Below are 14668 nucleotides of genomic sequence, written 5' to 3' on the forward strand. Positions count from 1 at the left end.
TTAATATTGTCAAAATGACTGTACTACCAAAAGCACTATACAGATTTAATGCAATTCCAATCAAAATCCCAATGACATTCCTTATAGGAATAGAAAAAGCAGTCATGAAATTCAACCAACCAATCTGCAAAGAGACCAAGAATACCTAAGGCAATCCTTAGCAAGAAGAGTTAAGTAGGTGGCATCGTTATACCAGACCTTAAACTATCCTACAGAGCAACAGTAACAAAACCAGTATGGTACTGGCACCAAAATAGACTGGTAGACCAATGAAGAATAGAAGACACAGAGACTAACACACATAATTACAGTTATCTCATACTAGACAAATGTGCCCAAAACATATATTGGAGAAAAGATAGCCTCTTCAAAAAATGGTGCTTGGAAAACTGGAAATCCACATGCAGCAAAATGAAATTAAGCCCCTATCTCTCACCACACACAAAACTCAACTCAAAGTGGATCAAGGACCTAGGAATTAGACCAGAGACCCTGCACCTAATAGGAGAAAAAGTAGGCCCAAATCTTCACCATGTTGGATTAGGCCCTGATTTCCTTAACAAGACTCCCAAAGTGCAAGAAATAAAATCAAGAGTCAATAAATGGAATGGATTCAAACTGAAAAGCTTCTTCTTAGCAAAAGAGAGAGCCTACAGAGTGGGAGCAAATTTTTACCACACACACATCAAATAGAGCACTAATCTCCAGGATATATAAAGAACTCAAAACACTTAACACCAAAGAAGCAAATAATACAATCAATAAATTGGCTAAGGGGGACCAGGGTTGTGGCTCAGTGGTAGAGCACTTGCCTAGCATGTGTGAGGCACTGGTTTCGATCCCTGGCACCACATTAAAAATAAAGAAATAAAATAAAAGTATTGTGTCCATCTACAACCAAAAAAATATTTAAAAAATAATTTAAAAATTGGGCTAAGGAATTGAACAGATACTTCTCAGAAAAAGATATACAATCAATCAACAAATATATGAAAAAATGTTCAACATCTCTAGTCAGAATGGCAGTTATTAAGAAAACAAGCAACAATAATTGTTGACAAGGATGTGGGACAAAAGGCACTCTTTTACATTGGTTGCACCAATCTGCAGTCCCACCAGCAATCTGGAAAGCCGTATGGAGATTCCTTAGAAAACTTGGAATGGAACCACCATTTGACCCAGATATCCCACTCCTTAGTTGATACACAAAGGACTTAAAAACAGCATACTACAGGGACACAGCCACATCAATGTTTATAGCAGCACAATTCATAATAGCTAAATTGTGGAACCAACCTAATGCCCTTCAGTAGATGAATAGATACAGAAACTGTGATATATGTGTGTGTGACACACACACACACACACACACACACACACACACTGGAATATTACTCAGCATTAAAAGAGAATAAAATCATGGCATTTGCAGGTAAATGGATGGAGTTGGAGAATATTATGCTAAGTGAAGTTAGCCAATCTCCCCAAAACCAAAGACTGAATGTTTTCTCTGATAAGTGAATGCTGATCTATAATGGGGGAAGGGCGGGAGCATGGGAGAAATGGAAGAACTTTGGATAGGGCAAAGGGGAGGGAGGGGAACGGAGAGAGAACGGGTATAGGAAGGTAGAAGGAGATGGACATCATTACCCTAGGTACATGTATGAAGAAATGAATGTGTCACTCTACTTTATGTACAACCAGAGAAATGAAATATTGTGCTCCATTTGTGTACTATGAATTGAAATGCATTTTGCTGTCATGTATAACAAATTACAACAAATTAATTAATTAATTAATTAAAAAAAGAATCATAAGGGATGAAGGAAGACACAAATACAAAAAGAAGTGAATAAAAAGTGTACTAAGATGTGATTAGGTTCTGATTTTCATTTTTTTAGGATCTAGAAATGTGCATTGCATAGAATTTTAAAAGACTTGAAATTTCAAATTTCAATAGAACTGACTTGACAATGAGGCAACAGCTTATCTGATTTATCCCTTGTCAATGGAAATGATGCCATAGAGCACAGAAGTGATTTGGTCACTGTCATACATGATGAGAAACATTTCAAATTCAATCTAACACACTTATATTAAACACCTATATATTTATCAGGCATTTATTCTACATCAAATAATTTTTTTCCACCTGTCTTGTCAAATAACAAATGAACTTAAAATTCTAAAAATGAGAACATTTTGACAGGCTTATGTAATAGAAATTTGCATTTACAAAGGCTGGAACAGGTGGAAAGCCATGTTGTAAAGGATGTAAATAAGAGAAAAGTCACTCAGAGCATTTAAAAGGAGATCCCCCCAAAGGGTAAAATATCCATTGTTTATGTCAGAGAAAATACTTACATATAATATCTATGCTTTTACTAGCATATGCTTTTACATATGTGTTCATAGTGGCTGTTTTAATTAAGACCATTTTACACAGCATCAATTAGAGCCTGCATATAAGATCGGCAGGCAAAATCTTGTTAATTCTGACTATGGAAAAGAACTTGAAATTCACTAGATGAAAAATCAATTAATCCCATAAACTATATCAGATTATTCTTACCTTTAACGGAATCAGGTGAATGAATAGATTTGGTAGATCTATACCGTGATGTGGAACCCACTGACTCTTCAGCTGAACTAGTCAGGAGTGAATGCACTGGAGATTTCTTAGGAGAACAACTGAATGAACGGGAAGCTGAATTTTTCACTGTTGGACTTGCTGAAATTTTGCAAGAATAAAAGTAAAAGACAGTGATTAAAAATAGCATACTATATCAAACTTTTGCATAGAGAGAGCTTGCTTTTATACAGATCATTTTGTTTATGATTTCTTAGAAATGAGAGCAAGGTCTATCTCAATTCTCCTAATGAATAAAAATAATGAATGATCAGCAATCAGAAGTGATATTCCCCAATTAAGTTCTTGTTCAAATGCAGAAATCACACCTGGAAGCCAACCTGTAGAAATATTAATGAGCACCATCAAGGCCTATTTCAAAGGTAAAAGGCCATGGGACTCACCTGTGGAAACACTTCAACCAATTCCTTTGTTCCAGAGGTGGGAAAACCAGAGGTAGGACTGAACCCAGATGAAAGTTGAATGAAAAAATCAAAATTCAAAGGCCAGATAGCCATGGTGCTGTTTTCAATGCCTATTTTGCTCCATGCTCTACCCAGAACTATATAGAAATTCCCAAGCTAGCACACCAAAATGGTTTTTTCTGCTATTAGGCCCCCTCCTGCATGGTGGGAGTTCTAGCTCTTCTTGCTTAAATAAATTCTGCTCTGTTTACTCTTCCCTTGCATGACCATCCCTGGATTTTATTCTTTAAAATTTGCGAGACAAGAACCCAGAGGAAATTGGCAAAACCGGGAATCTAGTCTAATCTCAAAACTCCTCTGTTTCACTATTTTAACTTTTTCCATCAGAAGCCTGCTGTTATAAAGATCATTTTGATTATAATTCTTAGAAATGAGAGTGCTGTCTGGCTCAATTCTCCTTTTTCTTTCACCCAATCAGTAATTGTTGAGCACCTGTTTTCTATCAGATAGGTTCAAGGTTCCTGGGATTTATCAGGAAACCAAATAGTTAAAGACTGTGTAGCTTTTGTTTAATTTATGTAAATTTTGTTTAATTTATGGAGCTAACATAAATCAGTAAGTTGCATAGTATGCTACAAGATAATGTGTAACTTTCAAAAGGAAAAGGTTAAGGGGGATTGAAAGTATAGGAAAAGGTTGTGGTTTTCAAAAAAGGTGGTAAGGGTTAAGTCTCATTGGGAACATAACATCTGAGCAAAACTTTAAGAAAGGTGAGGGGGTTAATAATACGGAGACACAGTGGGTGTAAAGGCCCTAACAGGGAGCACCTGACATGTTCAAGGAACAATTCAAGAGTGGATAAAGCAGAATGAATGGAGGAAGTAACAGGAGAGTTAATGGGGACTCTGGCTTTCAAGCTCATGAAAATGGGGAGCTGCAGGGTTTTCAGCAGGTCCTGTCTTTGTGCTTTTGTAACAGTGGTCCACTGCACCTTTTTAATAGACCCTTCACAGCTCATTTTAAAAGAGACATGTTTTTCTTTTCCTTTTCCCCCTCTCCTCCTCCCTAACCCAGTGGCAGGGAACAGGATTACCCTTTACCCATCCTAGACCTCATTCATCATCTGTATTTGAGCATACATCCACCAAAGGGACCAAGTAATTCACACTTGGAGGTTGGCACCAGAAGATCTAAGGAATGGCTATCTCCCAAATTAACAACTGAATCACAACCTCCCCCCACTGAGGACTTCTTTGAAGAACTTCTTTAAAAGCCCTCTTCTCCCTGATGGGCCTCTGGGACAGGGGTCCCCTGTGTTTTTCCTTTGCTAGCAAAGCAATAAATCTTTTTTTTTTTTCCTCAAAACTGTGTCTTTATGAAATTGCCATCAGGGACAAGGACAAGCTTTTGGTAGCACTTTCATTGAAGACTCACCTGTGCATTGGAAAGCGAAACAACTAGATGGATCTTCTAGGTCTCCTGCGTTCAGCATAACTGGCTCTCTGGAAACATCAAAACAGCAAGGAGAGTATTCTGGTTATTCTGGTTATAAAGTAATCTTATGAACTCCTGTCAACACAGGCAAATTTGATGGCTTAAAGTAAAACTTAAGGTGGCAATCATAATCCTAAACTGCAGGAATCTTAACATACCCTAAGATGGAGATTTGAAGTTGCGTTGTCACTTTGCATTCTGCACCCATGAACATTTTTCAGGATGAAGTAACATATAATTTTGGTCAAAAAATTCATGTTTGAGTAATAATCCTACAAACCCAAATCATCTTTTCATGAATTTTAAGAAATGCATCTTAATGACTCATTTAAAATTGAAGAGACCAAAGACAGCAGCAACAACAAAAATCTCTTAGCATTAGCAGTATCAGTTTACAAAAGTATAAGACTTAATTAAATAAAAAAGTTAAACTATGCAGTTCTTTGTGAATTGGGTAGTCTAAGAAGGTCACAGCAGTTCTCAAGGTGGTTTGTGAGATCAAAGCTATTTTCATTAAGATGTTCTCAGAAAATACCAGAGGGGTTCCCCTACCAGGTGCTGTGCTGATAGCTGATATCATGGCAAGTTAGATCCAATTTTTATTTTTCTTTTATTTTTGTGATACTGGGTATTGAACCCAGAGGCTTGCACTTGCTAGGCAAGTGCTCTATCACTGAGCTACATCTTCACCCCTTTTTATTTATTTTGAGACAGGGTCTTGCTAAATTGCCCAGGTTGTCCTTGAATTTATAATGCTCCTGCCTCAGCCTCCCAAGCAGTTCCAGTTGTCTTTTGTTGTTGTTGTTGTTCTTTTTAGTTATAGATGAAAATAGAATATATTTTGACATATTATACATATGTGGAGTACAACTTTCTATTCTTCTGGCTGTACACGATGTGAAATTACATTGGTCATGTATTCATATAAAAATACAGGAAAGTTATGTCAGATTCATTCTACTATCTTTCCTATTCCCATTCCCCTTCCCTTAATTCCCTTTTGTCTAATCCAAAGTACTTCTATTCTTCCCTACTCCCTCCCTTATTGTGAGTTATCATCTGCATATCAGAGAAAACATTTGCCTTTGGTTTTTTGTGATGGCTTATTTCACTTAGCATGATAGTCTCCAGTTCCATCCATTTACCAGCAAATGCCATAATTTAATTCCTCTTTTTGGTTGAATAGTATATAGTATATATATAGTATATACAATATTCCGTTGTGTATATTACACCATTTTCTTTATCCATTCATCTGTTGAGGGTCATTTAGGGTGGTTCCATAGTTTAGCTATTGTGAATTGAGCTGCTATAAACATTGATGTGGCCATGTCACCATTATACGCTGATTTTAAGTCTTTGGGGTTATGCTGAGGAATGGGATAACCGGGTCAAATGGTGGTTCCATTCCAAGTTTTCTGAGGAATCTCCATACTGCTCTCCAGATTGGTTGTACCAATTTGCAATTTAATGCTGTCTTGAACCACCAATGTATGGGTGTACATTTTTCACTATATCCTTGCCAAAATTTATTGTTATTTGTATTCTTGATAATTCCAATTCTGGACAAAGAGCTATAGAACTAAATAATTTAGACTTAATAGACATATATATAGTATTTCGTCCATTAATGACTGAATATACTTTCTTCTCTGCAGCACATGAATCCTTCTCTAAAATAGACCATATCTTAGGCCACAAAGCAACTCTTAGCAAACACAAAAACTAGAGACGATACGTTGCATTCTATCAGACCATATTAGAATAAAATTAGAAATCAATGATAAAATAAAATAGAAGCTATTCTAACACATGGAGACTAAACAATATGTTATTGAATGATCAATGTGTAGCAGAAGAAATCAGAGTGAAATAATAAAAATACTTAGCAGTAAATGAGAATAATGACACAGCATATCCAGTTATCTTTTATTAAGCCATACGTTAAACTATGGAACAATATCCTCTCCATGATTTTTTTGAAGGATATAGGTTTTTTTCCCCCTCATAAAATGTAGTATTCTGGTAATTTCATTGTTGAAGAAAGCAATTTTTTCTAAGTCATGGAGAGCTTTAGTTGTCTCAAGGGAGTAACTACTCCACCCACCTCTACCTACGTAGTTCAGCTTTGGTCCCCAAAGGCAGTACATAGTAGGAGTCACTAGCATGTACTTAGGAGACTGTACATTGTGTATAAGTTATATAACCTTATCAAATTGTTGAAGAAATCTCTCAGTTTTCATTTCTAACCTACATATGGGAAAATAATGCCTACCTCATAGATTAGATGAGGTAGATTAAATATGTCTAAAACAACCAGAAAATAGAAAAAATAAAATACAGTAAGTTACTATTAATAGGTACTATGTAGTGTTATATCCTCAAGTGAAAGGGAAATCAAAATTTCACTTTTTATATTAATAGAAAGGTATATTTAGAAAGACTCAAGTTTACAATTTTGTGGTCAAGTAGCAGAGGCTGTAAGATAATATTTTTAATGCTGTCTTGAAACATTCCCTAAATAAATATTTACTAAAGGGCTATTAGGTGGTAGGCATTATGCTTGGTGCTGAAGATGTGGTGATGAATGAGCCTCAGCTTAACTGAAATTACAACAGTAGAAACCATTTTCCTACTCTTAAGACAAAAAGAGGGCTCTGATAGCTCTATTTTTTATGAGTGGTAAAAACAGAAAAAATAAAAATAAGTTTTTGCCAGTGGCTGGTCAATAAGTAGACCTTGAGAATAGGTCTATTTTGCTCACTATAATTTTCTAAGGGTTTAGCACAGCACATGGCACATTATGGATAGTAAATAATCTTTTTTAAAAAAATATTTTTTTAGTTGTAGGTGGACACAATACTTTTATTTTGTTTATGTCGTGCTGAGTACCAAACCCAGGGCCTACACATGCAAGAGGAGCACTCCACCACTAAGCCCCAGTCCCAGCCCCTAGTAAATAATCTTTGAGTTAATTAATGAAGAATAGTAAAAGGTACATTTTGAAAATTGGAGGCTGGTAAGATAATTTCTTACCTGCTGAGTGTTTCACTGGACTTGCTCCCTTCGGTAGAGTCCCTTAATGAATTGTTGCTTCTGTCAGTAGAAGAATGAGAAAAATTAAATACTACACAATGTTACTTCCTTATCAGTCTAGTAAAGGTCTGTGAGAGAAATAATTTGTTTTGTTTTGTTTTGTCACAGGGGACTGAACCAAGAGCCTTGTGCATGCTACACCCTAGCCTGATTTAGTCTCATCCAGGATGAAATGATACCATATGGTAGACAGGTTAACATATCACTGAGCATTAATTATATAACAAAATTACACAATAAAATAAAATAGTTCATCTGAATATTACTCTCAGACAGATGCAGATTCAAAGGAGTCTGGGCCTCTGACTTTTCCAGGTAGAGAGAAAATTATATACAGAAAAGCTTGAAGACAAAAAGACATGAAGCTCTGGGAATTGGGAGTAATCTGGTTTGATTAGAACATAAAATGGGAGTAAAGGCAGACGGCTGATAAATTAGGAGATTCTTCAGTGCAGACCAAGGGATAATGTACTTCTTGCAAAAGGCAGTGAGTTACTGAAAATATCAAGCAATGAATAATAAATTAATAGTAATCTGTTTTTCCTTTTTGGCTAAAGTGTTCTCAGAAGTTGTCTTGATTTTTTTTTTTTTTGTATCTTACTTTAAGGTTGTGGATTTCATTTTTTTATGTTCTTATTATTTAATGAGTTCATTTAAAATTCAGCTATTCAACTACTGATGAAAGTAGACTTGTTTTTAGTAAAGTTTTTATAAACCTGTGTTGAGGTTGTTATAATTCCCTTCTGGACCGTTCTTCTCTTTACATTTATATAAGCCATTGTAAACATGTATAGAACAATCTTTTTGGTATGGCATGCCTTATAATAAATAGCGTCAGATGGCTAAATATCAGTGCTATGGACTGGATGTTCATAGTTCCTCAAAGGCCCATGTGCGGAAGGATTGGTCCCGAGGATGGTGCTATTGGAAGGTGTGGAACCTTTAGGAGATGGGACCTTATGGGAGGTCCTTAGGTCACTGGGGCATGGGCCCAAAGGAGATTGTAGGAACCAGCTCTTTCTATTTCTCTTTTGCTTCCTGTAAATGATGTGAGCAGTTTGCTCCATCACTTGTTTCCCATCATTGTTATCAGGAAGCCCAACAGAGTCCCAAAGCAATGGGTCTACCAGATCTTAAACTGGAACTTCTAGAACTATGAACTAAATAAACCCTTTATAAGTTAATTATCTCAGTTTTTTGTTGTTGTTGTTTGTTTTGTACTGGGGATTGAATCCATGGGCACTTTACCACAAAGCTACATCCCCAGGTCTTTTTTATATTTGATTTTAATATAGGATCTCACTAAGTGCTATAGCTGGCCTTGAGTTTGTGATATTCTTGCCTCATCCTTCTGAGTTGCTGAGATGACATCTCCAGGAATTTTGTTATAGTGAGAGAAAGCTGACATAATCAGTGAAATCTAAAATAAGCAAAAAAGAAATGCCTATAAAGTTGGTTTCTAGAAAGTAAATTAAGTTCATTTCATTGAAATCCCTTTTAGAGTCAATTTAACAATGGAACGAGTTTTCTTCACTGAAACCAATATGCCCATGAAGTTCCATGAAAACAATCCAAATAGACTTTGTAAGTTACCAGCCCACATATAAATCCTGGACAATTAATTAGATTCAGATTTTCAGATTCTTCTTACCTATGGCATATCTCTGATCTCATGCTTGATTCAGTCATGCAATCTCTTACTCTTTCATTTCTGTGCAGACACATATAATTTTCAGTTAATTATATATAGGTCAATTTCCAGATTCTATGTCTTTTTAAAAATCAATTGCTCACATGAATTCAATTTTTTATGAGCTAAAAATGTGGATTTTAGGCCTCCAAACAAATTTAATAAAGGGTTACCTCTGGAATTCATAAAATCAAAAATAATTTCCTTCTATGGATTCTTAAGTATTAGGCAGAATGTAGGCTGTCATGACAAAGGTCGTTTTGTAGGATTACAAAAAATTAACGTAAGTTCTCTAAAGGCAGGGATCAAATACATTCATGTTTGACACAGTCCAAACAGCTCAAGTGTGTCACTAGTGGCAGGAGTGATGGAAACCTGGCCAGGGAAGCCATGTTAATCCTGTGGATGATCAGTGCTAGGAGCCAGGGGTTCTAGCTTTTACTTCTGGGTTTGTTTCCTAGCTTCATAGAAGGAGGCGAGTTAATCTATGTCCAAATTCACTCATCTATCTAATGAACTAAATATTACTATTCTGTCTTAGAAGGCATATTATAGTTATGACAAAAATGAAAGTGTTCTTCAGGTGAAAGTATTCTTTAATGGAGTGGCCAACAGAACATTTCTGACAATACATGATTCTAACAATGCAATGATATGTTAGGCAATTGTACTGTTACTGATATTTTACTATTATTATTAATAATATTTATAACAATGAGACAAATCCAGCAAATATTTTGGCAACTTGAGTAAATATATACTAATTGAACATCTTAAGGAACTGGATATTGTTTATATAGATATTATATCAGAAAGTAGTATTTTTAGATATTTGCCAAATAACCAGAAATAAATATTAGAAAAATGAAAAAATATAAAAAATATACATCATTTTAAAATGCTTTAAGATAAGGTAGGGTAAATGACAATGCACAATAAAGTTAAAAAGCATTTTTGAAAAGAATATGAGAATCTCATTGATTTCCACAGTACAGACTAGTGAGGTACTAAATCCTTTTTGGCTCTGACCTTTTATTAATTGGGTATGCGTAATTGTCATGAATGCCTAGGGAATGAAGGTTCTTCCCTAGTTTACACTGAGGGTGTTATGCAGCTCTCAAGTTTCTAGTTTTAGCTCCACCATTGGAGCATGTGTTGCAAGCAAACAGGTGCTGGTTGTTGTGATGGTCAAATAAGATTATGGCTCTCAAATATGCTGGGAATTATAAATTCCTATACAAATATAACTTTGAGTAACACCTTGGACTGGCTACTTTTTGAATGAATGACTATATTATTTTTTATTGATGTCAAGCTTTTTTTTTTTTTTTTTTTTGCTTTTGGTTAATTTTTGTCTAACTCCTCCACTTTCATATTGCTTCCCCCTGCTAACTTCAGACACTCTTACAAATTATTTAAACCTCAGCTTCCCAGAGAGTAACGTGGACAACTTAATCGCAAACCACTCATGAGAGGAGCTTCCTACTCCGAGTGTGCTTGGTCCCATACAGCACATACAAGGCTCCGAGAGATGGTGTTCTCCCACTCTCCTCAGGTTTGGTCAGAGGCAAGGACGGTTCCTCATTAATCACACTTCTCAGTTCTTGGAGAAGCTGTTTCAGGTCCCTTGTTGGGTCTTCCTTCAGTACATTAGCCTTCATGCAGTGCTGAATTAAAACAATGAACAAAACAAAGACTTTTTTTCAGATGTGAATGTTATTTTCTGTCATAAAATTAATCAGCTCTTAAATAGAAATTATGGAAGAGCAAGAAGAGGAAAATAAAATTGACTACACAGGTATAAAAATCTTACCCCACTCTGGAATAAGAAATAACAATCAATCAATAATTGATAGAGTACTATAACTTAATGTGTGTATATGTATGTATATGTGTGTGTTTGTGTATTCAAGTGTATTTATATATACATATGTGGTTTCAAATTATACACATTAATTTTTAATTTTAACAATGTAGTATGAACATCCTTAGCATGCTATGAAATATTTTCAATTACATCTAGGCAAAACAATTTTATTACTTTGTTTAGAGTCAAATTAATTTTTTTTTTTTTTTATGGTCTGGGGATTGAACCCAGGGCTTGTGCATGCGAGGCGACACTCTACCAACTGAGCTATATCCCCAGCCCATAGAGATAAACTAATTTTATAAAGCTACAGAACTTTAGAAGTAAACAACAGATGAATTAATCTATTTCCATTTCACTAATGAAGAAAAAGATATCCAATATTTTCAAACTGTTAGTTGACATTTGACTGATGTAGTATTATCCAATGAATATTTACAATATAATAATAAGTGTAGAAGTACCTAATAGGCACATCAAGAAGGGAAGCCACATGGTAGTCAGAAGTTGCCACAGTGGGTATGTAGACTCAGTGTGTCACTGAAATGTTCTACCTGAGTCATGCATTCCATTGTAGATTTACATCTGCAGGACAGATTGATTCTGAGGGTTGAACACCGCAAAATTTTGGTTCTTTGGGCTTTTCCCCACTTCCCACCTTCACTGATAGAGCATGTACAATATCTAGCTGGAGATATCATGAGCTCTAACTCAAAAGTGTCACAGTGTTGTCTTTCTAGTATACCAATGGTCATCTTGCCACAATGAGTCTAAAGTTTCATAAACTAGATTCCATTAAATTATTAAATTTGACTGTCTTCACTTAAAAAGTATAAAGATGTGAACCAGTTTCTTAATCATGAGTGAAAACATCTCTTTCCCAGTAGATTATCCCATTTTACTAATCGCTGGGTTTGTTCTTGTTCTAACCTTGAGACACATAATATCCACCGTGGAATAACATCTCATAAACTTGATTAAGAAAACTTAATCCTATTGTAGTCCTCAGTCACTTTAGCTCTATCCTGGACTTCATATCTTCTGTCCACTAGAAAGTTTATTTAATAAGCTCTGGCAATTATTAAAATGCATAAGTACTTGACATTTATTACAAATGATCAGTATCACTGGGTGTGGTGGCAATATGCTTATCTGCCCTTGCTTGATCACCAAAGCATGAGGGAGGTGGAAAAACACCTTTAACATTTTGATGTGTTTGCTTCCCATTGTTTTGGGATGTGCAAATTTATAGAACAAGTTGAAAGGACTATTTTAGGTTTGGGTTTTAGTAAAACAGGAGTAAGTAAGTTTCTTTTCTTCTTACCTTATACCTTCTATCTCTGGTAGCTGCTATGTTGGGCCCCTCTGAGGTTGAGAGAGTAGGAGAGAGAGGTATTGTGGGGAAATAAGGCCCTACCTGAGTGGTCCTGGTGTGATGTCTGGGGACTTTAGAAGCAGAGGACTAGGTTACTGAGCCTTATTTATACATGCTCCTGCCCAGCCCTGAACTCTCAGCAGTTTTTATATTTGTGGTGGTCCCACTAGGTGGTCCCCTTTAGTAGGATTCTTTTTAAGATGTCCCTTTTCTAGGGCCTGTATATGGTTCATAAGAAGCAGGTTTTTTAACTTTGCCCTCCTCTGGGGAGAGTGTCACATAACACCAAGAAGGCAATACTCTTTACTTTGCCAACTATAGATAAGCTATTCATTATAGACTTCTCTCAAGAAGTATAATAAACCAAACCCTACATAACACTTGTCAGGCTCTGGAAAAGTGTCCCTGAAACTCCATAATTCACTTGCTGCAGGGGAGGAGGGAAACAGCTCACAGACAAGTCCCCTCCAATATTTCTTTCTATCCAGATAGGAAAACTATAAAATTCTGATGTAAGAAATCAAAAGATTTAAATAAATGAAGAGATATTCCATATTATGGATAAGAATATTCAATATTGTTATATCAGTTCTTCCCAACTTGATAAACAAAATCAATGCAATCCCAAAACAAAATCCCAGTAAGTTATTTTGTGGATATAGGCAAAGTGATTCTAATGTTTATATGGAAAGGCAAAAGACTCAGAATAGCCAATATGATATTGAACAAAGTCAGAGAACTGATACTACACAACTTCAAGATTTACCATAGGGGCTGGGATTCAGCTCAATGGCAGAGTCCTTGCCTAGTATGCTTGAAGCCCCCTGAGTTCAATCCCCAGCACCACAATTCAAACCATAAAGTTACAGTAAACAAGATAGTATTGGTCAAATAATAGACAAAAAGACCAATGGCAGAGAACAGTGAGCCCAGAATAGCCTCACAAATATGTAGTCAATTATCTTTGAAAAGGAAGCAAAGGCAATTCAGTAGAGACAGGACAGTATTTAAACAAATGGTTCTGGAACAACTGAACATCCACATGGAAAAAAATGAATCCAGACACAGATCTTACATCTTTCACAAAAGGTAACTCAAAATGATCATAGTTCCAAGTATAAAATGTAAAACTATGAAAATCCCAGAAAATAACATAGGGGATACAAACACATGATCTATGGAAGAAAACATTGATAAGTTGGGCTTCATTAAGATTAAAAATTTTGCTCTGGTAAGACAATGTCAAAAGATTAAAAAAGCAAGCCACAGACTAGGAAAACAAAACACACACTTTCAAAACATACAACTGATAATGGACTGATACCCCAAATAGACAAAACAAATAAAACAGAACAAAAAGATCTTATAAAACTCAATAAGGAAACAAATATCACAATTTTCAAAAAAATAGACAAAAGTTCTGAACAGAAATTTTACCATAAAATATATATAGACGGCAAATCAGCAAATTAAAATATGGTCACATCAACATCATATATCATTAGAGAACTGCATACTAAAACAACAAGATACTACTAACCTCCTATTAGAATGGCTAAAATGCAAAATGCTGATAACACCAAATGCTGTGCCCCAGCCATTTTGAAAGTCAGTTTGGCAGTTCCTTACAAAATTAAATATGCTGTTGCCCAAGTGAGTTGAAACCTTAACATCCACACAAAAACTTTCACTTGATTCTTTTATCACATCTTTATGTATAACTGTCAAAACTCGAAAGCAACCAAGATATCCATACTATTCAATAGTATTCAGCAATTAAAATAAATTAGCCATTAAGCCATGAAAAGATCTGAAAATGTACCTTAAAAGTATATTGCTAATATATTTTTAATATATTAAAATTGTCAAGATCATTGTACTGTCATGTATAGCTAATAAAAAAAAAAAAGTATATTGCTAAGTAGCCCGGCACGGTGGCACACACCTGTAATCCCAGCAGCTCAGAGGCTGAGATAGGAGGATCACAAGTTCAAAGCCAGCCTCAGCAAAAAGTGAGGCACTAAGCAACTCAGTGAGAGCCTGTCTCTAAATAAAGTATAAAATAAGGCTGGGGATGTGGCTCAGTGGTTGA

The 14668-nt window shown here is 35.5% G+C and overlaps 1 protein-coding gene across 2 annotated transcripts in view; it reads right to left on the minus strand.

Annotated features, from left to right (window-relative positions):
• Positions 1-14668, minus strand: part of Ccdc158 (coiled-coil domain containing 158) — an 85671-nt gene that overhangs the window by 7874 nt on the left and 63129 nt on the right. Inside the window, exons 17-21 of one of the 2 annotated variants that reach the window (XM_027939863.2) lie at positions 10853-11001; positions 9296-9355; positions 7585-7644; positions 4489-4556; positions 2573-2731 (exon numbers count right to left, since the gene is read on the minus strand). In XM_027939863.2, the coding sequence (XP_027795664.2) occupies positions 2573-2731; positions 4489-4556; positions 7585-7644; positions 9296-9355; positions 10853-11001 (496 nt within the window). Of the gene's footprint in view, positions 1-2572; positions 2732-4488; positions 4557-7584; positions 7645-9295; positions 9356-10843; positions 11002-14668 lie in introns of both variants that reach the window. The other variant, XM_071614818.1, reaches the window with a different exon arrangement.

This window comes from Marmota flaviventris, chromosome 7 (assembly GCF_047511675.1).
Source record: "Marmota flaviventris isolate mMarFla1 chromosome 7, mMarFla1.hap1, whole genome shotgun sequence".
Lineage (NCBI taxonomy): Eukaryota > Metazoa > Chordata > Mammalia > Rodentia > Sciuridae > Marmota > Marmota flaviventris.